At 39.2% G+C, this 27,367-nt stretch overlaps 2 protein-coding genes across 2 annotated transcripts in view; both read right to left on the bottom strand.

Annotated features, from left to right (window-relative positions):
* VPS39 (vacuolar protein sorting 39 homolog (S. cerevisiae)) overlaps positions 1 to 175 on the bottom strand; it is a 29,331-nt gene extending 29,156 nt beyond the window's left edge. Inside the window, exon 1 of the mRNA XM_009887980.1 lies at positions 115 to 175. Coding sequence (XP_009886282.1) covers positions 115 to 175 — 61 coding nt within the window. The remainder of the gene's footprint in view (positions 1 to 114) is intronic.
* A 4,311-nt stretch (positions 176 to 4,486) lies between these two features.
* TMEM87A (transmembrane protein 87A) lies at positions 4,487 to 27,042 on the bottom strand. Its single transcript, XM_009887981.1, has 20 exons — positions 26,989 to 27,042; positions 26,588 to 26,645; positions 22,391 to 22,488; positions 21,407 to 21,523; positions 19,702 to 19,755; positions 19,529 to 19,585; positions 18,034 to 18,181; positions 17,257 to 17,318; positions 15,192 to 15,375; positions 14,240 to 14,339; positions 13,398 to 13,491; positions 12,161 to 12,229; positions 10,977 to 11,085; positions 9,894 to 9,952; positions 9,537 to 9,640; positions 9,116 to 9,189; positions 7,696 to 7,757; positions 6,476 to 6,531; positions 5,187 to 5,217; positions 4,487 to 4,830 (listed from the first exon to the last, which is right to left on the bottom strand). The coding sequence occupies exons 1-20, from the start codon at positions 27,040 to 27,042 to the stop codon at positions 4,789 to 4,791; spliced, it is 1,632 nt and encodes a 543-aa protein (XP_009886283.1). The 3' UTR covers positions 4,487 to 4,788.
* Positions 27,043 to 27,367: the final 325 nt, after the last annotated feature.

The following is a 27,367-nucleotide window of genomic DNA, read 5'->3' on the forward strand; positions in this document are numbered from 1 at the left end:
CGGGCAGAGGGTGCAGCCGAACCCCGGCGGACTCCCTCCGCCAGTAAATGAAGTATTCCCCCCGCGCCCACATGGAGCAGACTAAGGGGGGAGGCGGGTCGGCAGGGCCGGCACCGTGGGCCGCGCGCCCTGTCCCTGAGGGGACTCCCCTCGCCCTGAGGTAATCCTCGCGCATCTCCGTATGGCCCGAAACGGGGAGAGACTGCAAAACACTCCTTTTGTCTTCCCGCGACAACGTTAGTGTCAGAGGCGGTATTCCCCCCGCGCCCACATGGAGCAGACTAAGGGGGGAGGCGGGTCGGCAGGGCCGGCACCGTGGGCCGCGCGCCCTGTCCCTGAGGGGACTCCCCTCGCCCTGAGGTAATCCTCGCGCATCTCCGTATGGCCCGAAACGGGGAGAGACTGCAAAACACTCCTTTTGTCTTCCCGCGACAACGTTAGTGTCAGAGGCGTCAGGGTGCCATTGGCCAACGTAAAAGGTAGCGGGTAAGAAAGTCACCCAATATACACAGACAAAAATTGGTCTGCGAAACCTAAGGAAACCAGATAAGAACAGCAAAACATCTCTTGCAAGTAAATGTCTGTTTTTGGAGGTCCTAAATTTTCCTTTAATGAACTTGTCCTATGAACTTGGCCAGTGAAGTTCAGTCTCCAGGAGGAAATCTGTACTTGTTACCTTATCCCTTCCAGAACAGGCCATGGTTGCATTTACTTTGGCTGTGGGAGGGGGGCAACATTCACCACTGCTGACTTAAAAGCTAAACTAACTAAACCAAATTAAAGCAGCACATGGTGCTAAATTCTCTGAGCATCTCCACCAACAGAGACCACTGTTTTAGAAAACAGAGATTAAGGACGCACTGTGCTGGGAGATGGAAGCACAGGAACAGGAGAACAAGTGTGGTGCTCTTGCATCCAACTTCTTTCCTACTCAGGAAAGAAACCTTGCTAAAGCGTGAAACCACACCAAGTCACATCCCCTTCACAGATCCCAGAACTGCGACTTGCCAAGGGAGTTGTGGCTCAGGCATGTATTTGATCTCATTGACCTAGGACTCCAACAAAAGGAAGAGGGACGTAGCACCAGTTTAGTGAAAAGAAACGTAAGCTTCAGTAACGCTGGATAATCATGACTTCACATGCAAATGGCTGTAATCCATTTTTACCAGAGTGTAAATTGGCCTCTTCAGGTTTTAAGAAGTAGCATACTTTTCCTCTAGCATACAAGATAAAATGCCATATAAAGTGAACAGGATGAAAAAAAGCCCACAAACTTGCACATCCCTACATCTGCAGAGTAGTGACACAAACACACCCTTCCCTACCCTGGGTCTTATGATACTGACTCACTCTGTGCCTATCAAGCCTGTTGCATTTCTTTACCATGCCATGTGATCTCTTACTACTCAGTCCCTCCTTCAGAGCGCCTAGCAGGAACATTTTGTCACCCCAATGAAAAACTGGTCAACGTCATCTTCTTCACTATTACTTTGTTTTCTGCATGGCATGCACATGCTAAAATCGCATCAGTAGCACCACAGCTACTTCTCACAAATGAACAAATACACACAGAATTAATCAGGCATAGGAACTCTAAAAAACTCTCTCTATATTTGAATTCCTGTCAGAAATTTATTTTTTCTGCAAGTAGAAGATCATCTCAATTAGGAACACCTTGTTGAAGATATTTGAAGTCAGCAGCCAAATTTCTGAAACAAAATTCAGCTTCTACGCACCGTTCAAGTCACTAAAAACTTACGCAGATCTCAGACCTAAGAATAGACATATTTTCTCCTCTCCTGCTCACCAAGTCTTCAGAGGAGTTGGTACGGTTTGTTTTAAAATTACAATACCCATGTTGAAAGAATGGATATAAATTTGAATTTTCTTCCCTGTCTACATAATTAAAGGTAGCATGCTTGCAGGGTTTCTGGTTTCATGCATTCTAGCAGGCTAGCTTGCAAAGCTTCCCTGACAAGTCATGGAGCCCCTAACTCTTCAGGAGCAAACCCAGGAATCAGGAGAGGCAAAGATCTCCTTAGTAGAACCAACACATCTGACTGAACTTGCTGTCAGGGGAGAGGCCATGTTGCTGCAACTCCCTTTCACACAACCCCTTCACTCCTCACCCACATCTCATCTACTGCTTTTAGCCACCTCTTTCGCAATCACAATTGCAGCAGTAGTTGTGCATGTGCCATAACCCACATGATACAGTGGGAACTGGGCTCTGATACAAGTTCTCCGTTAGACTGCAAACAAGGAAGTCACAGCACACACCTGCGGGATGCTAGGCAGCAGATGCTGCCTTCCCAGGATACAGGAACTCTGCCTAACAAGCAGAAAGAACAAGTAAACAGCTAACTGAGGGAGCAACAAACCCCCTGTGGAATACAGGCCAACTTCAAATACTGATAGGAGTTCCTACAGGGATGGAAGGGTAGAAGGCAGAGACCACTGTAGTTGTAGGCTGAAAGCGCCACACTGCTACTCGATATATTTTAGTCTTTAAAGTACTAAACTATAAATGCAATTAGAGAAACAGTTTAGATATTTCACTTTTGTTCAGAAATTTACAGTTTGCCCTATCTATATTAGCTTTTCAAAAGACAGACTTCCGCTCTATTGTCAAGCTTAACAAGATAAATAGAGCTATTGGGAACAGCTGCATTATAAAATACCATGGAATAAAGAGTTAAAATAAAGTGAGGGAGCTTTGTGAAGATGTTAACACTTTCTCACGTGAGAGAACAGGTAGGAAGAAAGTGGAAGGACACAATATAAACCTTTCTACTCTTTGCCTAGCTTTTATTAAATAGTACATACAAATTTCTTTTGTGCTTCCAGTAGAGAACATTTTTCCCTATTTGTCTCAAAAAAAACCTAAACAACCCAAAACAATAGGACTGAAAAAAAACCCAAAACAAAAAAAAAAAAATTAAATAGCAAGTTTTGTGTAGCTTTATTTCACAAAAATTCCTCTCCCCAAAAGGACATGGAGGTAACTTTTTTTCATCTGTATCAATTAAGCACAGCAAATGAGAAGTGTTTTCTAATTAAAGATTTTACCTGTGGTCTAAAGGGGATGGCAAAAGAGCTCCAGCAACTCTCGCAGAAGCAGACTGAGGTGTTACAGCCACAGCTTTTTATCTCTGCTCATCCATAGAGGATTTGCTGCCCCACAGCACAGCTAGCAGAAGATACTATGCACGTGTGCCTCAGCTACTGTACTGTAAAGTGCCATGTTTCAGCGTAAATTGCTGATAAAGATGAACTAGAGCTAAGCTACCAGACCTTACAGTGGAATGAATGAAGTACAGGCACATGTTCACTTCTGCTGACATAGCTATGAGTGAAGAACCAGAAAAGCCGACTTCCTATGCCATTCCAGCAGCAGCCACATCAGCTCTCTAGAAGTCCAGCTGTGCTGCTGCTTGCCTGGTAATTATCAGTTGTAAAGGTTATGAACCCAAATTATAGCTTTTGTCATACAGTCCACAAAGGGTTTCCATGTGTAAGTTATTGCAAGTGAAGCCTCTACAGCCAAGCATAGAATAGAATAAAAACAGGACACTGTCCAAAAACTCTTTTTCAAAGGAGAAACAAAAAGCAATTATATAGAATAGAAATCTGCAACTTTAACTGAAACACAGTGATCTCAAGAGTACCTCTTGGCCACAGGGACCAACTAGGACAGGAAAGCCCATCATCAAATCACTTACATGGGAGGCAATTCTAAACGGACACTGGGAACAGAACTATCCCAGCACTGTGGACTCCAATTAAAGCCTCTTTCAAGTAAGGTAAGCAGTGCTTGCACCCGCTAGAAAGCAATGCCATCTTCTCCTAGAAAAGTGCCGACTTCTCAGTGGGAGATGTTACGTATTCAAGGAGACGAGTCCTGCTGAAACCTCTAGTTGGTATCTGCTTGACATGAGTAGTCAAGCACTTGTGGAGCACTGCAGGAGTACATTTGGTGATGTTTGTTTTGTAGTTTGGGGTGTTTATTTGGTTTTTTTGTGTTTTGTTTGTGGGGTTTTTTTTAATTGAATCATGCAAGTCATGGAAGGTAGGGGCAAATCATTTTTCCAGGCATCCACCACATTGCCGGCAATGAGATGTGCCACAACAGCAAGTGTTAGCTCTGTGCAGCTGTTACCTATAGGTCAATGGCATTTAAAATAGAAAATCTTTCTTACACAGTGTTATGAATAAAATTGCACTTGATTTTGTTAAAAACTCATATCACTGTAACTTTTCCAAATATTTCCTTTCTGGCATCTTAATTTTCTTCATTAACAGGACCTTCTCTCTAAAAACCTCTCATTTATGTTGGACACACAACATACAACAGCAGTAAGCCATTATCTACCAGAAAAAGGGCCTGTTGCTTCTTCAGTGCTTATTTCTATCTGTCCCCACCCTCCCCCCAAAAAGGTACAGGCAGTTCACCTCTAAGTGTCAATTGTAACATTGAAATATAAACTCCTCAAGCAGACATTAGGAATTTTAGTTTCACAGATTAAATATTTGAAAAGTTACAGAAGGTGCTGGAATAGTACACATTTCAATTGCTTAAAAATCCAAACTTGCAGCAACTTTGTAAATCCAAATTTCCAAAAGGTTTGTAATGTCCTTGTGAACTTCTTCCACAGCAAGACGCCCTCATGACAATAAAGCATCAAACTTCCAAGGCTGAGATCAAGAAACAAGTCAGCAGGATGCACTTGCTCCACCAAGCAACTTTAAGAGAGGCGTCTCCACTTCCAATAGCAAAAAGCTACTCCTTCATTCCATTTTGGATCTTTCGAAGTGTGTAATCATTCTTTCCTGGAAAATAAAACACCCAACATTGTCATTTCCCCCAGCAGGTTTACATTATTCAGAAATAAGGTGGTATGCTTTGCATGTTCACAACAAATGCACACTTGTATGCATTTTAAGTCAGGAGTCCAACTCACACAGCAAATATACCACTTTTTAGAATACACATTTAGAATATATGTTTGTATTCTAAGAATTTGTATCATGGTTGTCCCTGCTACCCTTCCCCCACTTGTAGTATTTTACTGCTACACTGGCAAGATCAGACAGTTCAGTTCTAATAACCCAAGTCCTTAACAGCTGACTCATGACTCCTTTGGCATGTCAGAAGACTAATTTGAACTGAAGATTTGTTTACTGACCTCATCTGAATCCAGAAGAGCTGGAAGAGCACTGCAATGGGGGAAAAAAAAAATAAAAACACTTAAGAGTATTAGAGCACCTACTGAGAGCATATTATTGACAACCATTTTCAGCCTTATGTTGCACCTTAAGCTTTTCAGGGCACAGGAGAGCAATAATGAAGACAGATATTTCAATTTAACAGACAGAAATTAAGAAGGCACACAAAAGAGGAAGAGACCAAGGAGTATCCTCGATGACGTTCACAGTTTTAAAATGCTTTTTTCCTAAGCTTCTTATTACCAGCTGAACAATCTCCAAGTTGCCATGAAATAAGCTGCACCATCCATACAAGAACACTGCTGAACTACACTGAAGACATTTACAATATGGGACCATATTGTAAAAACACATCCCAGAAAGCAAACAAGTTACACTGGTACCATAGCCTTTTCAGCTACCATAGACCTCCCATCTATTGGGATCTCATCTCTTCACAACCCTGATCATACTTTCAAGAAGAGAAAACTCTGCAGCAGACTAATTTAAAGTGCCCTTTCCTAGCTTACACCAGTCTAGTCCTCGTTTTCTTAAGGAAACCTACTATTCTTCAGAAAATAAGTACTAGAACTGAGAAAAACAAATTCAATTGAGAAAATGCACTTTTTCGTCCTCTTGAAGCTGCACTTGATTTCTTGTCTTTAACTAACTTCAAGCAGAGTATACTTAAATCCAGAGCCTCTGCCAAAATTACCTGTTCAGATTTCTGAACATAATTAATCTGTGAACTTCTGTTTTGCTATGAAAAATTTAGACACTGACATTTTTTAGGATGTAAAAGGATAGATATGGACTGCCTACATAGCTGACTATGTTGCCAGAAGTATAAAAATGACTCAACAGACATTCCAAATAAATTTGAGAACTAAATGACATTATTCAGTGGTTTACATTCAGCAAGATACTCAAAGAACTTCAGAACACTAAACAGAAAAAAAGGCTGTTTGTTCTTTGTTTTCTGGATTTATTTATTTAATTTTAACTTCAGTGAAATGCAAACAAATCAGTCTATGGTTTCACAGTCCGAGACGGTGTTCCTTAAGTCAGCATGTGTTCAAGTGGCATAAACTGTAAGTCTGACAGACTGCATAAAGCCAAATGGAGGCACGCTCAGAAGTCAGAGACCAATTCCATCCTGAACTCAGTATCTGCTTATGGAAGTGCAGCATACAAGTTATAAGGCATTCTAATACAATTGTGTTCCTGTGTCCAAGAAACCTGCTCTTATTGTGACTATAAAAATACTCACACATCTGTCACTGATGAAGGAACATTCTCCTCTACCCACTTCAGGTCATCCTCCTGCTACAGGTACAGAAGTTAAATGGAAAACAAAAGTCAGTTTTCCCAAAATGCCGTCACACGTAAGCCTTTTTCTTCTCAGCCTACTTGACACAAACCAATGTATATATAGTGTCAATTAAAAAAAGAAAAAGAAAAAAAAAACTAAAACACACACACCTTCAACTTGATTTCTGAAAACACATTTCAAGAAAAAAAAAACACCAAAAACCCATGTATAAGTTAGTGTCAACTCTGTAATAATCTAATAGTGACCAGGAAAAGCGGGCCCTCAGGACGCTTTGGTTATTTACCTAATCTAGTTTAGTCTCCCACAAAAAGAACATATCTTTAGATAATGTTATAGATGAAAAATTATTATAAAAAGCACAAATCTAGGTTTTGCAAAGGTAAGTTAAACTGTATTGTCAGATTTCTCATTTCTATCTGATCAACACTCTCTAATTCACAACACAAATATGCTTGTTTTGAAGTTGGAGAACTGACCCTTTCGGATCATCCTCATCCCCAAAACAGAAAAGTTTGATTTTCATGTTATCCTCAGATAAATAGCACACAGTTGCAACCAACTTTTGAGAAAAACAATGTTAATGACAAAAATATTACTGCTATTATCATGAATCCCTACAGGTTCTTTTAAATTTATGCATGAACTCCATGAAGAGATTGAGACATACTTTCTACGTCCTAGCCGAATGTGAAACCACCTCTGCTTATATTAAAAGTGTTCCAACCAAACTACAGCAGCTACATAATATGCACATCACCCCACGCAAGCAATGAATCACCAATCTCAAAGTTAGAAGGGCAATTAATTTAAAATACAGCTCAGCCTCCCTCTCAGCCTGACAAACTTCTTAAAATAATGTATTATTCATTATCAGAATATAGTACTCATATATACTCAATTGTGCAAACATTCCTAAAGAACAGACTGAATGCTAAAGCTTCCCTTGCACTGACAAGAAATTAGATGAAAAATCTGTATTTACTTTCTTTTCAGAAGTACTGTAAGCATACAATACTTTGACTTGCTCCCACTCTGAAGCAAAGCAGGACACTCACATTTACAGGCTGAACACTTCGCTTATTTGTGAGCTACTACTGGAGGGCAACCAAACAAGACAGATTGATCTATATCCTCCAAGGTAGGGAGGACATACTCACAGCTTTGTTTGCTTTTACATTTCCATTTGGTTCTTGCTTTGTACTTCTCATTTTCATTCCCTCTGAAGACAAAATAAGGAAAAAAGATTGGGATAACTGAACTGCAATTGTTCATAGACTGTAAGTGAAAGTGTTGAGGGTTCATTCAGAATATTTCATCAAATCCAAAGAGACAGAGTAAGACAGACCAGTTACTCATTAAGATGATGCTTTCCCTTTGAAAGGCCTGTTTTGGTTGTTTTGTTTTTTTTTTTTTTGACAGGTGGAATACCTAGTTTTTCCTGAATTTTGCAGTTTTACCTAGGAAATATCAATTTCTAGTCCTTTTTTTTTTAAGCCAGACATAAGTAGTGAAGAACTCAAAGACACAGTTACCCAGGGAGGCTGTGGAATCTCCATCCTTGCACTCAAAACCCATACAGACATGGTCCTGGGCAACTTGTTCTAGATGACCCTGCTCGAGCAGGGTGTTTGGACAGGATGACTACCAAAGGTCCCTTCCAATCTCAACCACTGAGATACATGCAACTCCAAAAATTTATTTTACCTACCGACTGCTGACCAGCCACTTGGTTGAGTTGGCAGCTGAGAAGCAGCATGCATCTCCCAGCCTGGCATACAGCCAGGTATAGCTGATTTGGCAAATGCACCTAAGGGATTACACACTCCTCGGCTCTTAAACAAGTGAAACAGCACTGATACATCCCAGCAGAACTGATTTGTATACAGACAGCAGCAGTGGGTATGTCACCCTACATTTTGCACAACTTACAAACAATAGTGTTACAAGGACAATAGACATAGTAGGGAGATGGGAGGCAAGGAAGAGAGAGGGTTTTACCATAGGAGGGGAGTGACTGGAGAGAAAGATGCAACCTAGTGTTACAGAGCAGTATTCTCATTCATATGTAATTTCATGAATATGTAAAGATATTCATCCCTATGTTTACAACTGCACATTCCCATACAAGGCCCTAACATGGAAAATGAAGAAGATTGCAGAGTTCAGAGAATAAGTAAGTGAAAATCCTCAAACTGGATTTTAAGAGAACTGCAAACTAAACCACTGCCTAGCAACAATATCCGAGAGATCCTCAGATATCCATCATCATGACTGGATCCAAACCTGTGACTTGACATATTTAATAAAAAAAAAAAAGTCCAGTGAACACAGTAAAGCAACCACAACAGTAGCAGTGTCTTCAGTGTCATCTGAAAACCCCAGAATTAAACAGGCAATGCAAAACTAAGCATAAAGCCAATGTTTTCTCTACAACTGCATAAATCAATGGCAACAGAGAGGCATTGACTCCACTTTTACAGCAGTCATGAACTTGTTGTCAGAGAACAAGAGACCTCACTCCAAATAAGCGTCTCTTCAATGCTGAAATTAGGTGGGGGAAAAAAGTTTTCCTCTTACCAAAGCTTTCCTTTAACATTGGCTCTTTCTGCTCATCATCCTCCTCCTCTTCAGACAGTGGTGAGAATGCAAACCTTTAGAAGGAAAAGAATGAAAGCTATCTTAGACTAATATCTCTTGCCACCGAAGACATTCATTACCCCAACATTCACGACTTCCTTATTCTGTGTATTTCATTGTTTTCAAGACCTGTGCTAAACTACACAAAAGTTAAAATAATTTCTTTTTAAATAAATTCACCACCAGGAACAGGTTTAATTTTATCTGGATGACTTCATACACTTACTTTTCCTCAAGCCCCTATGCACACTGCTTAGTATCCTTATGGATCAGTAAACAGCAACTAAAAATCACCCACCAGTACTATTTTGGATAAACAAGCATTCCCCAAAACCAGTATTTTTAGAAAAAGTAGCTGAACCTTTGGTTGTTAGCAGATGGTCTCCACAGAATCATGATGACAAAAAGGATCATTGAAAACAGTAAACGCCAGATGGCATCATCCACCCATAGCTCCTGCCAGTCCTGTCAAGGAAAACAGCCGCACAAATAGAAAAAGTTACGAAGAAAGAGACACCATGTCCTCAGCTCTTTCCAAGGATGAACTACAGACATCTGACAAAGAGGATCATTTCCCACAACACTGAGAATTTCAGCATGTGATAGACATAATTCACAGAAAAATCTGTTCCAGAATGCCCACTCTCACCTCTTGCACTGCCAAATGTAAACTTATTAAAGAGGCAGCAATTGTAGAAAGTATTCAATATAAACTCACCGACTGACAGTCGACCAGCCTGAACTTCATGGTGGTCCAAATGATAAATACAATAGATGCTGCAAGATTAAAACAGACAAGCTGATTATTACTACAAGATACACTAATCCAAATACACTCCTAAAATGACTGTGTTCCCCAAACAAAGGGCAAAGACCTAAATAGTGAATTCTTGGAATCCAATTTATTAATTTTGGAAAACAAGAGATTGATTTATTGCACTGACCTTATATGGTAGTGTATATTTTGTTCTTGGTTCTCCAGACACATAAGGCGTAAATCAAGTATGAAGTATTTAGCCAAACTCCTCATCCCTATTCACTATTCTTACATTTCTTCCATCTAGTCTCCAAACCATGGTTTCATTATCAGCTGACAAATAAAGCCTACCTTGAAGTAAATGAGCCATCTCATCTGACCGAATGCCTTAGCATTCGGATCTTGACCCATAAGAGTTCCAGTGCTCAAACTATGCTCTTATCACAGTTTTAGAAGATGTAACTTCCCTCCACTAAGGTGTTCTATGATAACTAAGAAGACGACACTGCAAGGAATTTAATTAATTTAAATTTTGTTTGTTTAAATGAAAAAGCACTGTGCTTAGAAGTTTTTTGCCCATTGTATGTATAGCATTCTGAATCTGAATCTGTATTTTTCCTGAACATGGAAGGCATTACGTTACAATACTAAGATTCACTCTGGTCTTCAGCTATGTGGTCTTCAGATATCTTAAAAATCCCATAGTACACAGCGGTACTGTGATTTTGGCAAAAACTACCTCTGTGAAGTTAACAGCATAGGATAATCATCTTTTGCCCCCAGCAGCTTTAAGAGGGACAAAATTGCTCCGTTAGACCTGCATATAACTACTGATCTTACTGACATCAGGACTAATAATCTACTGACTGTGACGTATTAACATAACTTGGCATAGGCCCACTATTAGAAATCGGTCAAGTGTTAGAAATATTTTGAGTGCATTTACAGACAGGTCACCAAACTCAATCTGCTTCAGTGATCAAAATCAAGCCGTATCTGGAAATGGCAAGTGCTCTTATTTGATTAATGTAATTTTCTGCTTACCTGCTACCGCCAAGATGAGTGTGTTTGTGAAATGCCGATACAAAGAGAGTTTCACAACATTCCTTCGAAGTTTTAGCAGTTTCATTGTTTGAGTTAAGCTGATGAATATGTATGGGAAGTCAAGGAAAGCCTCTGAAGGGACAAGCTGGTCACAGACTTAGGAGAACACAGACCTTATGATCAACAGCTCTCCCACCCACACACTTTGCCCTCCAGAAAGGCAGACCAGACTCAGTAGAAGAAAAGTTCATCCCATAGCAAAGGTGACAAAGAGCAGGATGCATCCCTTTCATGTTATTTAGTCATCTAAACCTAGAACTCGTCACACAAAGATGGTATCCAAGCATCTATTTTGGACTATACCCTATTCCTCCAGAAACGTATCAGATGTACATTCGGTAAACAGAAAATCAAGTCTGAACTAGAAGTGAGTTAAAATCCAATTATACAGTGCATACACGTGTCTTCACCCTTTTGCCTACAATTTTATTTCCATAGTGACAAAACAAGTGCTTAGGAGAGTCATCATGGTAGGAGAGAATTGGGGTTGTCATGGCTGGGCAGCAAGCTATTCACATTTTAAATAGTTTTGTGATTGCCTTTTGCTAAAAAAAAAAAAAACCACCTCTATAGGGATTTTGCTATACGTGGCTTTGAGTTCAGCATTTGAAAGCAGTTGCTAAAGTCACGCAAGATTATGGTTGTTTGGTTGTAATACGGCAAGACACCAAAAAGTTAACACCGCCCCATTTTGTAACCTAACTACTTCAAGATAAGTTCAAATTTTACAGAAAGAATTTTAGGTTTGATGTCGCCAAGAAACCCTCTCCCCAAAACATAAACTGAGCATGTTCTCCAAAGGCTACTACTATGGTACCATTACAGTGCTACACTAGAACAAACTGATTTCATACTTCAACAGAGACTGATAACAGACAGACTTAACTAGTCTACATTCAGGAGCTGCTCTAACACAGATATCTACTGGTTACCTAGTTTTCCTTACACTGGCTGTAGCAGAAGCTTACACAAACACTCGATTATGGAGGTTCTATTAACTTTACTAGAAGTTGAAAGAACATATACTTGAAGCTGATTTAAAAAAAAAAAAGTCCAGCCAAAGAATCCCAAAAAAACAAATTCGAAAGAAAACACACACCACCAAGTAAAATAGTGAAGGATATCCACCAGCACAGGGCAGTATCTAGGAAAGCCAGGGGAATAAAAGCCAAGGAGGCAAGATCATTCTGGGCCTGGAGACAAAGAGAGAGCCAGTAAGAACAAAAGGAAACAAGGTACAGAAGAAGTGAGGAGGGTCAGGCTATTTTACGAGAAACCACAAATATTCCACTGCAATGCTTCTGGGTTTTACTACAGAAGCAGAGGGTTTGAACCAAAAGTTTAGTCCAATGCACAAAGAGGAACTGACAATACCACATTGTCAGTTTTAAGTTCTCCACCAGCAAGGCGAGAAGTAGTTTTCCAGATTAAGTTAATCTAGTACTGTTAAAAGGAGCCTCTGCTGAGGTGATTGCTGTGACAACATGCTCTGGCCACTTCCGTTACAGAAAACTAGCAATCAGCTTGTTAGAGATGTAGTAATTAAACCTTTTACACCATCCGTGGGTGAACTGAATGCTCCACTGGCAACCATGAGTTTGACTGAAAGGGGCAAAAGTTACCTTTGTGTGTACTTCAAAAACTATCGAAGTCTCAAATGAAACAAGCAAATCACCTTTTGTTCCTTTTAAGTACGAGACAGAAATAATAAGCTGTGAATAAGCTTGTAACATTCTGCAGTTTATGAAAGGATATCCACAAAATAATACAGGCATCAATCATGGACAGGGCCAAGTTTGCTATCAGAGCCACAGTGTCATAGAAAAACTGAAAAAGTACCAAATATATGACATGTTAAATACCTTAACCCAAAATACCAAAAAGAGACCAACAGAAATCTACATCCTGAGATGCACTTCTTAATGAAGCAAGTAGCAGAACCACCACTTGCGTGTACTTCCCCAGCTACAGCCTCCAAACATCAAGTGGCGATTTTCATTTTGTCGGGTTTTTTTATTATTTTTCAGACTCATGGCCAGGTGATCCTGGCTGTACATTTATGCCTGCAATTATGCCTAACTAATCCAAAGTATTAGACACAAGGGTCCAGGCAGAATATAGTGTCCAAAACCTGATTAGTCAGAAAACTATTAGACTTATTTCCAAATACACAGAATTGCATCCTGATAAATAGAGAACACAAACTTAAAATAATTGCCAATAATCAGTCTCAGAGTTTAACCACTTCATTGTCTCTGTTCCCTTCTTTCATCATAGCCCTGGGATTCTACCTTAGCATATAAGTAAATAAAGACAGTAGCATCTGTGGCACATGGGAAAATTTAAGTAGTTATTACTGACCCCTGTGACTCTAAGAACACCTTCCATGCCAGAAAATAATAGATAAAGGGCTCCAGCCATAACTACTTTGTGAAGAGTAACTCCAAGGCGAGGCCTGTAGGAAAACAAAGTGAAGTTTACATTAACTGGGGGAAAACAAGACTGAAGTCATGTCAACTTGAATCTAACTTAAGGCTGAAGCATGTCAATAAGCAGCCCTCATGACAAGCTGCTTCTAGATTCAGAAATAATTTTATTATGGTGCTAGAAGCTTACTATTCATTTTGTCTTATGGTATGATATGACTAAGGAAGAGATTGGTAACAGTCCTGCTTCCTAGTTAACCTGTTTAGCTTTCTATGACCATTTCATGAAGTCTCAACCCACCTCTTCACCTGTTTCCCCAGCACGCCCACACTTTCTAGAAGCTTCCACTGCCACACAGCATGTTGTTTTGCCATTGAATACAGCAGGGGACAGACAGATGAGCATCAATCTCAGGAGCAAAAGCCGATCCCCTCCCCTATCAGCAATTCTTGACCTCCCCCATTTCTAGAAGCTCCTCCTTGCCCAGAAGGAAGGCAGGTAAAGCTCCCGTTCCAGCCAGTGAAGTATCCCAACAGTGACTAAAGAACCTACCCAACAGTGGTACACTGAAGGGGGTGGGAAGAAGAGTAATCATCATATGGAACTGTATGTCTGTGTTGACCAGTGAAGAAGTCTAGACCTTTACAGCACTTAACTAAAGCACCTATCTTTTAAGTAGCAAAGTACAAGGAGATGAACATGGCCCTAAGTTATTAAACACCAACAGTGAAAAGCCTTTTAATAGAACACAGCAAACCTGTAACGGAATTACTTACTTGACTATCCCATATCCCAAGCTGACTATGATGACCAGAGTTCGAGCCAATGAGCGCTTCACAGCAGAAAGCAGTTCTGCCAGTATTACTGCTCCTTGAACTACCAAAAGCAACAAGGAGAAAGCTACATTATTAAAATATAATTTCTGTTTCATTAACTACTGCATGCAATTGTAGTATGAGAGCAGACATAGTTATTTTCAGAAAGTAGGCTATAAAATTGTATAATCTTTTGTTACCTACATCTGGAGTAAACTTTCAGAAAAGATAGATCACTTAGCATAAAAAAAGGTACTGAAAATTTTTACATCTATAGAAAGCGGAGAGTAAGTGATCCATAAAACATTTATCCATAAGATCAGCCTGGATGATCTTCCAAACAAGTCAACCAACAAAACCTGTACCATGGGTGTGGCCAATTAACAAAGTCATAATGAAGTCTTACTTGTAGAGTTTCATTTGTACGCAAGCATCCTAAGAACTCAAAATCAGAGTTTCAAAGTTTTATGTGGAGAGAATCACTTAAGAAGGATTATCGGGCTATGGACTGAATACCAAAAGTCATCTGCAATGCTGTCGCGTTGAACAAGGATCTTCAAAGTCTCCTTCCAAGGCCAATACCAATTGTCAGAAATTAATTACAAGCTACTCTTCTGAAGTGTTAGCTGGCTTCAAGCCAGCACTACAGCAAATACTCTCCAGAATCTAGCATTTTACAGCCCTAAGACACTACACTCGGGGGTCAGAGAAAGCAATAGCATTTTAGCTTTTAAAGAGCACAGATCACTACATTTGCAATATATAAAAAGATGCAGAAGTTCTGGTTCCCTGTTCTTTGTTTTGAAACAATCCTAGACTAATCATATACTTAATATGCATGTCACCCCAATTTAGCATAAGCCATTAGTGCTATGCCCCATCAATTAAACTGCAAGCTGCAATTGCCACCTACCAGATTCCCCTGTGTAGCGGATATTCTGGAATTCTGCATAGAAAACTGCTTTCTCGAGCATTCCCAGGAAGATAACAGCACCAATCCAGAACTGGATCCTCAGGAGATCCCGCCAGTAACAGGCTGACCACGCAAGCCATAGAACCCCAAAGAATACATACACAATACACATCACCATGAAAAACTATTACACAAAAAGAAGAAAGAAATAGGAACCTTAGACACAGAAAAATAATTTACATGTTTTCTTTCAAAAGCTGTAAGACAGTTCTACTTTTTCCCCACAAGTATAGTGACTTTTCAAGTTTTTATACACAAAAGTGACTAGAAACAAGCACTGCTTCATTTGTCTTCTCTGGATTATTTTACAGTGACAGTCTAATTTCTCACTGCCAGCAATGGGAATCAGAGTAATTGAATTTCTGAGCTATTTCTCTCTTTAATGGCAGACTGCCAATTTATTCACAGGCAATTTTTCTAAGGAAGATATCAAGTGCTACTAGCTTTCAGAGACTCAGATAAGAGCTCAGGCCAATCATCAAATACTAGAAACTCTGCCCCTTCTCACATACTATTCTATTAATAACTTAATGTTTACAGTACTCTGCAAATCAGCTTGCAAGTCACCTTTACACACCATCCCACAGAACAGAGATAAGCAACTGATGGTTGTAATCCCTCTGTTCAAATAATATGACAACTTCTCTCAAAAGTTAATTTCCAGTAAACTCAGTTTTGACCAAGCTTTAGGTCAGCCAAAAATCTGGAATTGAAAAAGAAACCCAGATAGTCATTTAAATATTATCATTTTGTGATTTTATTTTTTTCCGTCCAGTGTTACTTGCTTCAGAAGAACTTTTCAGGGTACATGTCTCCTATGGTGAACAATAAGCTTGACAAATCTACTCAGTGCTGAGTTTTCTAAATAACAGCACCATAACAGAGCAAGTTAAGTTTTCAAAAAGGACACTAAGATTAAGAAGGAGAGTAAGACATTAAATGAGCAGCAGGAAGTACTTAGTCAAAGTATAGGACAGTAATAATAAAGCAGTCTCCTCTTGCAGGAAGTAGATTTTTTTTTTTTTAAGCCAAGCTAGCATTGAATTTAGCTGCACAATCCATCAAAACTTTCACAAACTGAAAACACCTCCCCTTAGGAGAGCAGCTTACTGGTCCTTACAGATTTTCATGTCTGACTAATCCATGCAGTTCAAATGGTAAGGACCTAGGCATGCTAGTTCATGTTCAGATGCTCCATTATAGAAACATTTAGACAGAGAACTTTTTCTGGACCTGCCAACATGGGGATATTCACACTAGTGAATTACATGTCAACAGAGCTGCTGGAGGCTTTTTACTTCTGTCATGCTCTCCTATTTACAGGCCACTCTTGCCAATACAATCAGGCTAGAGACTTTACTTGTTATTGATCCCCAGCTAAAGTCTGTCTACACTACATGAATATTTAAGTTCCATTATTTTCTTAGCCTCCTGGACAGAGGGAACTAGCAACCAAGTCAACAACTCCTTTGAATAAAAAGGGAATTAGCTCTTTGTAGTTCAGTTATACTTTTGCTGTTAGGCAGCATTAAGGACCTCCTCATGGGGTATAAAACAGCTTGCAGAGGAAGGAAGATTAAGCTGTAAATGAACAAAGCAAGCAGCGACAAATGAAAGGGTAGCTGTTAAAAAAAAAAAAGCATAGAATAGCAAATTTTCTAAGATACAAACTAAGGAGAAAAACAGCATCAGTAAAACCGATCAGCTTAGAGCTAACCGTACTGATAGCTTCTGGAACTACAAATTGACAGGCATCAACTCAAACAATCCAGAGAAGGACAACTCTAGTGGCACATGCAAATGTCTGAAATCTATGTCTGTTTTCCCTATCCAGTATTTAGAACAAGCAAACAAAAAAGGTACCCCAAATCAAAAAATACCCTCTGCTAAATCATTTTTTCTGAGACACTGGGTTTGTGTTTCCTAAAGTATGGAAGGAGCGTATGTAATTGAGATCCAAATGAACTGACAACTTTATAGGTCAAACAAAAGCTGTTTTACTTACAATCATCAGAGGATAGTCTGCAAGCGAGAGATACTCATATGGCCCCTTCAGTTCTACTGTCACTGTCAAAAGACAATCCAATAACCAAATTGAACAAGAACCAAAAGGAGAAAACACTTAACTGATTTTTACTCAAGCATAAAGAAATTCCAAATCTTCACATAGCTTTTAAATCTAACTTGCACTTTAATCAAAGAAACTTAAGACTCGTAACACACTCAGCTAAAAGCATGCAATAAAAATTACACGCTCCATTACCAAGTTAACCCATGGGAGTACTTAAAAGTAGTTTGTGCTGGAGATTCATGTGTAATAGGAAAGTTCAGAAACACATAAGTTAACTTTTTAGGGGGATTTTCAAACTTCTCTAAAGTTTGGAGAGGTTATCAATGCACTGTTAGATATAATATAATTTCAAGGAGACAATTATGATCTTCGTATTCCACATTATTTGAGCTTATTAATATAAACCACTGCATTGGTCTGGACATTTTTGAAACACCAAGCCTCAAAATTGAACTACTAGGGATTCTATACTTCCATCATTAAACTGACAGAAAAGCAGCCTTAGAATCTTCAAGAAACTAAGAGTCACCTATTTTCTTATGATAAGAGAGAGTGGTAGTAGGTAATATTTACATCTATGTGAAGTGAAATACAGTGTCTTAATATATACCGTATGGTTCATTTTTATAAAAGTACCTTAGAATATACTCAGACTGATATACACAAAAATGGCACTACATTTTTAGTGTACTATATAAACAGCTATCTTACTTGTAAAGGGCTTGTTCTGATATGAAGAAAGTGTTGTTTTCACCATTCTTTTTGCTTTGGTAGTAGAGTCCTTCGCAGCTGTAATTCCAACTTGCACAATAAATATATACGGCCCATCTCGCCATGTTTTGATAACAGCATTCATTGCCTGAAAATAAAATGTCTACATGTAGACAGTGCATAATCACGAAGCTAGGAAAAAGACAGAAGTAGCCTCACCACACATGGGTGATATCTTCCATGTAAAAAAAAGTTAATCTCTTCCCAGGTCTAAAACTTACTTGTCAATATTTGATATATTTTAAATCTATTTATTAGACATAATACTTAAAATTTAGTTGTTTGAATCCAGAAGAATCTTCAAAGACCTTGGACGTGATGAGCGCTTATCTTCAAATTTAATACTGGTTTACTGCAAGAGTCATCTCAAGGGTACTACAAAAGCTACAAAGAATTCAGCAAAGCATCCTATTCCTTGTTTTCAGTCTAGAAACATTAGGACCATCACAGAAATACTTCTTTCCTCCTGAAATCAATTGTTTGGCAACAGCACAGCTACATATAACTCAGCTCGCTGGTGAAGGCTGACTTTTATAGTGTAAGATAGAAGAGGTAGCTGAGAAGTAGAAAATTTCCATAGTAGTCATTTCCTGTGGAAACTACTACTGCCCCTGCAACAGTTCTCACACCTATAAGACTCAAATCCTGCCAATGAACTAAGAGAGGAAGCTTGCCCAGATAAATATTTGCACCATAAAACAAACTGGAGATTTCTTTGAGTTCCAGCATACAAAATTGTTAATTCCACAACTGAAGAAGTTGTAGCCATCTCAGAAACTACAATATTTACCAAGCGCCTTAAGGCTAAAAGTAAGACTATCTATGTGTGTGTCGCTCACATGACCGCTGCAGAATCACCACAAAGACTTTTTTTATAACTGCTTCTCCAAGAGAATTTCAGTACTAAGAACATGCATTTCTTTTAAGAAACCTCCTGACTACAAGACCAAAAGCAAACAGAATTTTATGTTGAAACCACGAATTTTATGTTTGAAAATCAAAAGTTATCACTCAAGTTGTTAGGTACAATGTTTTAAAATACTGACTAGTTAAAGATGAAACCAAATGTAATCTCTAAGTATCCGTCACCACTTAAAACAGATCATATCATTGACTACTTTAAATTACTATGAAAAAAGAAATTTAATTTATACCATCAGTCTAAACAGTATGAGTTCTATATTTCACATATAGAAGAAGCAGTTTCTCTGTTCCTGTCACTGTTTTCTTTTTTTTCCAGACCATGCTACATAGTTTCAAGCTAAAAAAAAAAAAAAAAATAATCCAGGTGTCAAATAAAAAAAAAAAAAAACAGAGAATTGCACCATCCCTGTAAATGCTACCAGCAATTTCTTATACAAACAAATATAAATTTAAAAAAATAATAATTTAAGACTGCTGGATGATAAGCCATGTTTAAATCCAATACACATACAGTTTTATCTGCCACCATTGTGTGATTTCCTCCACGCTCCTTCTTATCTTTTAAGCCCTTAAAGAAAAACAGAAAAATAGATAAATTAGTACACCAAAACCATCTCTTCCAAATCTACAATCACTCATTGGAAGGAGAAAAAAAAAAAAACCAACAAAAAAAACAACCTTTACCTCTTGTTTCTCAGGTGAGAGCGGCTCTGGATGAACAAATTCCTTAGAGAAAATCTGAAAGATATAAGGAAATTACAGCATTTATAGGCACTTTATATTAACATGACCTTACCAGAACAGCTTCCAGTAAACTTGATTATACAGAAGGATTCTCTGAACAGCTATATTAGAAAGCTTTCATTTTTCTAAATCAAACAACTGTCCATTGACAGATTAATATTGTCATTTGAAAGTTGCTTTTCTTCCCCTCAGACAACAGGTGTCTATTTTTAGAACTGAACCCACAGAAATGACAGTAGAGAAGTTAATTTTATTTTCCAAACATGAATTTGTTGGATATCTCCATTACTAGATGAAGTCTACACAGACAGAAACAGGACTTGAAGATTTCTGCCTGAAGTCCATCAAAAAAAGTCCCTAGATGAGTGGGTGCCTATTAGAGATCCAGATTTTGCCAACTCTCGTGAACTACGGTGACCTGAAATCTAGTGAAACTACTATACCACAAGAAAAAGCGCTAAACAATAAAAAGGAGATATTTCTGTGAAACTTCAGAAATTGATATCTGAGAGGAATAGCTTTTAAAGTTTCAGTAGTCTTTTCAAAGCAATTGGAAGAGAAGTCACTTAGACTTTTAAAACCCCAGCTTCACCAACCCGAACATTCAGTTAAGATGCCCAAATTCACATTACATGGCTAAATCCACAAGATCTCTTCTATAAAACCAAGCAAAAGTAGAACTGACACTTCTTATATTATTAAACACAAAAAGCAGGCAGCATACAGATTATTTTTTAAAACATAAAAACCTTTCAAGCCATCTTCATATATCAAAGGAATTAGAGGCATGCAAACAGATTACTAAAAATCCTTTTCAAGTCACCTTTAGGCATGTCTTTTTTCTTAAAACAAAAACACCCCAAAACCAACAGAAAAACACAACACCAAGTTCAACAGTTATGAGACAATTCCCAGTATTCCCTATCTACAACCCTTTGTCTAAATCAGGAATGGCTGGCTACAGATGCAACACTGCTCAATTTGCCTTGAATTGCCACTGAAGAAAGACAGCATGTTATATTGATATTGTCATTAGTATGCTCGCACAGCTTTGCCTGGTGATATACAGCTGGTGTACAACCTATGTTTGCACGTTACTTCTCTAAGCTGTTTTGCATTGTCTTCTCTCCGCCATTTGATTTGTTTCAAACATGTTTTAGCACTACTTATTTTTCATTTTTAATCTGCTATCAGTGCTTAAGTAACCCATTTCTCAACACTCCTTCATTTCTATTATGATAAATCAACATTAACTTAGCAAAAAATGCCAGTCCTTTATTTACCCAAATTTAGTGGGAGCTTCGCTCTGCTGCTAGAGATTCACACTCTACTCAACTAGCAGTAGCCTTCTGTAAGTGAAACAAATTCAGAACAGAGAACCACAAACAAAAAGAAGGACTGAAATTTACAGTGGTTTGGGTTGGTTTCTCCACCCCCCATGGTGGGCCAGATGTTGAATAGCAAGCCAGAAATATGACAAAATGAAGAAATCATCATACCAGTTTGCTTGCTATAAACAGACAAAAACAAGTACTCCCCAAACTACAGTAATACTTACATAGGATGCTAACACATCTAACAGGAACTACCACCTTCCCTGTATATTGTATTACAGAACAGAGCAAACTGCAGTTTCTACCCATACCTGAGGCTTGAAGAGCTCAGAGCAATTTGCAAAGAGAAGAGAAGTCATGGCATAGTATCCTGACCAACCCGGATGCTCTTCAGTCGTAGCCCCAAAATAGTACTCTGCCTGTTCATCCTGTCAAACATAGAATAGAACTTAGGTTAGCATCCAATATATCAAACTGTTTATCTCAGCAGGCAGCTGCAAGACCTGGAGAGCACCATAACTTCCCTCTGCAAACACTCTTGAACAGAATTGAATAGGATAAAGGCTACCAAGACCACACAGGACTATAAAAACAAGGGCCAAAAAATCCCAATACAGCCTTTGAATAACAATTAATACCCAATTAAAAAAAAAAAGTCAGTATTCCTGCAGTGGAGGTGCAGCAGCCAGCAGAAACTTCAGTCTACACAAACTCTACATTATTATATTAAAAATTATAGACCTCAGTACTGTGTTAGGTTAGTAGTTACAACTGTCATAATTAGTATTTTAAGCAAACATGGAAAAGGTGTTACACAGAATAAACCACAGCTGCGTTCTACTACATTTGATAGAAACCCTATACATTTTATATAAATTGCCTATACTTCCAATGTGCATCCATAAAGAACAGAATTTAGACTAAACATGAAAATACTCACTTTTTCTGTTTGCTGTCATTAAGCATTGTTGTAAATAATATTTTAATCTACCATAAACTCACATACTTCAGTTTAGAATTGATGCACTTATTTAAGCTTCTGGGTTTAGAAGAATTCTGAGAAACACATCCACCTTACCCAAAACCCAGAAAAGTCAGTAATTCCAGCAAGCTATGGCTCAATTCCTTCCCATTCCATTCTAAATGATCCAGAAATTTGTTATCTTTCAATGGAGGAATGTGTCTTTTAGGCCCAAAGAGCAATGAGGATGCAAGTGAGATATCTTCAACATCATCGCCCCTAGATCTGCTTACACCTAAAAATCGTAACACATGCTTTTCCACACAATTCTTACCCCAAAGTTGAAGACTTCATTGTAGCAGTCAGAATATCTTAAGTACCAAGTAACATTGTAACTTTGGGAAGGATCACAAGCTTTTTCATCTCCTTCAACTGAAAAAAAACAAACAAACAAAACCCAAACAGGTAATAACATGTAAGTTGCCCTCTACCTACCATGCCTTCCTCCCATTCTGTGTCAAGCTACCACAATTAAATTTAATTCCTCCCATTCTGTGCCAAACTATCATAATTAAATTTGTTTTAAACATGAAACAGAAAGCAAAACAATAGAAAAACATTTTCCTCAAGTAATCCATTACTTTTCAGTGAAATAAAGAAGCATGCAGAAAACGATTCCATTATACATTAGACAATTCTATTACAGAGATGAAGATCATTTGGAAACGTTTTGTTCTCAAGACAATTGGGGATATTTCAGCAACTGCAAATACCAAACGAGGAAAACAGCAGTGACACAAAAGGATTTCCCTTTCCAAGGTAAGTGGGACACACAGCAGATAGTATTAACCTGTTTCTAGCTCTCTCTAAGGACAATTTGCACAGATAATTTAAATAGACAAATACCATCACCAACAAAATAAATAAAAAGGTAAGATTTTGCAAGTCAACATCCACGCCCCCCACTCCCAAAAGATAAACAAGAAATGTACACATTAGCTCACTCTGTCAAAGCTGTGATGCCACCTAAAACAGCAATAAGACAACTTTGCACTTTGATTTATTAGAGAACATGCATAAAAAGTGAAACACAAGACTTTCCCCTTCCCCCACTCAGGAAAGATTGTGTGATTTTTGCTTCAAATCTCATTCTGCAACTGGGGCCTGCTGAAGAGAATTTGACATTAAGAAGGTAAGCTTCACCCCTAAACAAAATGAGCAGTGATTATTCAGAGTCTTGGAAAAGCCTTTTAGATGATTATGTTTGCGTTTTGCCAGTCAGCAGATGGCAAAACTCTTTTGAGTTGACAGCATGTTTCTAGCAGCTAAGAAGTCCCCACATCTTCACAGGCAACATTCCCCGCGAACTAGACACCCACAAATTTGTTACACATACACAGCTTTTAATGAATGTTTCCATGTTGACCCCTGCAGGTAAAAATGCAATTAGAAAAAAGACCCTGCCATGGAGTCTTGACTGACTAATCTCACTTTAAATGACATGACTACTAAAGCAAGAATATGTAGAGCTAAAAACCTCAACAACCAAGTCTCTAATACCAAAGATTATTTAAAAAAAAAAAAAAAGATTGGAATACAATCACTGAAAAATAAGAGTTTCCTTATGACACCTTCTGGTAAGCATGAAAACAAGGCATACATTCTCCATGTAGCCCTAGACGTTGCGGAGGGCAAAATAAAGAAACTAAGAGACAACACAAGCGCTACAGTGACACAGGTAGACGACAAATTCTTAGAAGACAAATGCTTTTCTGATAAAATGGATCACATGAGGAACACCTACCAAAAAAATAGGAGGGACTCAAAAATACCTTTTCAACACCTTTTTACCTCTTAAAAATAAGTAAGACTATTGAAACTCTATGTTCAGCAGTAACATCAACTAAAACAGGCCATGACTAGAATGATCCGCAAATATCTGCAAACATCAAAATTACAGAAACTTTGAAAGGAAGTACTCTAAAAGACAGAAAAGGCATCCATGGCATTTATTGAATTCAGCAACATGGAAATCTAAGTTCCTTAACCTTCAAACAAAACCTGCACCATTCAACTCAAATCCAGTCTTTGTAATCATTTACAGAGAGCAGGATTTCTACCATGATCCTAGATAGGAAAACAGATGCCTTCCAGAACAGCATTTAAGAAAAGTAGTAGATTAAAAATAAATTCATTGTTGACAATACTAAACGCTACTGGCAGTCTTCCCAGTCAGAAGTAGACACCAATACATCACACACACAACAAAACCAAAAACAAAATCAAGAAGGGGAAAGAAAAAGAATGGTGGTGGAGGAGGAGATGCAGGTGCTCACCAAAAACATGAACAACCCATGAGCAATCATGCTTGGCAAGAAGGGTCATGCTGTCCACACAAACATCACAGAGCAGATGGAAAAGGCAACAGACAGCAGACAAAAGACGAGAGACCAGTTTCCACACAGACAGAAAAGAAACCGTAAGTAAAGCTGAAGCTTCCTAGTATCAGATGCAGTTTAAGTATCATCTAGGCTGAGAAACTGAAATTAAGTTTCTCGCCTTTGTTCCTTCCTCTTTCAGCGATTCATTATCTAAACTCATGTAAATCTTTTAATCACACTGGCATGTAAAACAGGTGCTTTCACTAAGAATTCTAAGGCTTAATGCCAATTTAAAGGCTGACAGCACAGTATTCAACAGTAGTTGAATCAGGAGGTGGAATTCTTACTGCCAGATCTGCCACAAACCTGTCTTGTAACAAACAAATTTCATTCTCCAAGCCTTTGTTCCTTCCTTCCTTCTCTTGGTTATTGCAGCTGTACACTTCATGATTACACTTACCACACACTTCACTGTGGGGACCCACATCTTAGATGCCATATTAATATGAGTACACTATTTGTATTAAATTTTAGGCAAGAAAGCCTAACATCTACCAAAGCTCTAAATGCCCTTTCAAACCACCCCCTCATTTTCCCCAAGCATCAGATTTCTGTACTTTGATCCTGCATATGTACACTTGTAATTGTTTTGCTGCAAGCCATGAAACTAAGCATTTGAGCTACACTTGACGAGTGGGAAAACCTTACCCCTGACATGATGGACCTTCACTGATAACCACTCTAATACTAGCCTCCTATTTCATGTTCATGTGGGATTAATGGAAGCACTTTAGCAAACTCCCTTTGAAACACTGTCCCAAGAAGGCTGGTATATGAAATTAAACCTGAAAATCAATAAAGTTATGTCAGACGAGGTTTCGATTAGATACTAGGAAAATTTGTTTCACTGCAAGGGTTACTAAACATTGGAATAGGCGGCCCAGGGAGGTGGTGGATTTGCCATCTCCGGAGGTGTTTAAAAAAAGGGGTAGACGTGGTACCTGGGGACATGGTTTAGAAGTGGTTTTGTCAGGGTAGGTTAATGGTTGGACTTGATGATCTTAAAGGTCCCTTCCAACCTCAGCAATTCTATGATTCTAAGCTAAATTACTAAATGTAATAGAGCACAGCAATATGCAATTCCATCAAGAAGCATCAGCTAATCCTCATACCTTAATTTTCTCATGTTAAAGAGTACAACCACTGCAGCAACTAAGTCTTGGGAAGTGACAAAGGCACAGATTCCACTTACTGTCTCTAAAGAGACTTCTATTTCCTCATTTGACACAAGCACAAAAAGGCATTCACCAGCACTGTATCTGTATAATTACACAATTAGCAGCTGGGGATCAAACAGCTCCCCTTCCCCCCCCAGTAAGAACTGTTGCAAACAACCCCTTGAAGTGCTCAAAGTGCATAGGAAAGATTTCAAACCTTTCTAAATCAGCTAGTTACTTCCACGAGTCACCTACATCATCTCGTTGCCATCTAAATGCTCACAGATAAAAGAGCATTTTACAGAAACTCTCCTTTGAGCTATAACCTCCATAACCCATAGCCCTGGCCACATCAGCAAAGAGCAATAAACAGAAGTAACAAACAGGAAGGCTGCCAACGTGTTTGCTCTGTAGCACATGCACACACTATGATCAGGAGGAGAAAACAGCTCTCAGGAGAGCTCTGCTACAGTGTGCAACAACATTCCCTTACCAATCCCAGAAGCACCCAGCTAAAAAGGAACGGCGCCTGAAAAACACTGCCTCCTGCACATTGGCATCAGTCACCCTGCAACACAAACAGCTCTTGTCCCAGTCGGCATCAGATCTCCCAGCTGGAGGAATTTAGCATATCTTAAATAGGGAAAGCACACCTCACAGTAGGGCTCAGCACATCCCATGCCTGATTACCTGCTATCTGAAACGAAGCGGTGCTCCCATTGCTCATCTTGCCCTCTCCACAGAGGGCCCGAGCAGATCACAACTGGGAAGCGTCAAGGCTGTTAACACACTCCACCATAGCGGAGCTATGACTTTTATCCAGTGCTAAGGAGATTAGCTGTCCCCGCAACCAGTGCGGTTAAGCACTTCACAGGGTTTTGAACCTCAAATATTGAAGTAGTCAAACAGCAAAGAAAGCAGATAACCACTTACATCTCAGGAAAATGGTGGTGTTGCTGAAGAGAATCTTTCCAAAGTTAAACTTCTTCCCCTGCAAAGACACAAAAAAGTAAAAGATATTAGTGCGCTTAATGTCACTGAGCTTAAGTAAACATTAGCTTCCACTCTGAGTTTTAAGTTAATACAGCAATGAAAGCAAATGCCAAATCAGGAGCCAGCCTTACTGGATTTTCCAGTCATGCCTCACCACCCCTTCAGCCTTCTCTTAAAGATGGCTTGAGAGGCTCGGGGATTTTTGTTCTGCAAAACAGAATCAATTTCATCACCACTTATTGAAATTATAAGCATTTTCTTGCAGATGAGACTATCTGGACTACTCAACAAAAATACTAATAATAATAATAGTAGTTCCAAGAATCAACAGGAGTGCTCACAGTGATCCTTCGTTTTTGTTCCAGAAGCTCAAGAGCCTCACAGAAAACGTACATTACTCCCTTTCACAGCCTGGTAAAGGCAGGTTTACCGTGAGGCAAAACAGCTTTTCTCCACACAAGTCCGAACACGCACGGCACCACAGAGGTGCCGCAAATCCCTTCACCTTCCCGGCAGCCCACCCCTCTCTCGGTTCAGCGCTTCAGGGGCGCAGTTTTCCCGACGCCGGGCCTCAGCGCAGCTCCACTGTGGGGGCCGCCGGGCGCCCTCTCCCCACACGGGCCCCACCGAGGCCGGGCCCCAGCCGGGGAGGCGCCTCCCTCCCCACAGACCGCACAGGGGCCGCGCTCCCACCGCCGACCCGGCAAGACGTGCTCAAAG

Source organism: Charadrius vociferus, unplaced genomic scaffold (genome assembly GCF_000708025.1).
Source record: "Charadrius vociferus isolate BGI_N301 unplaced genomic scaffold, ASM70802v2 scaffold337, whole genome shotgun sequence".
Taxonomy (NCBI): Eukaryota; Metazoa; Chordata; class Aves; order Charadriiformes; family Charadriidae; genus Charadrius; species Charadrius vociferus.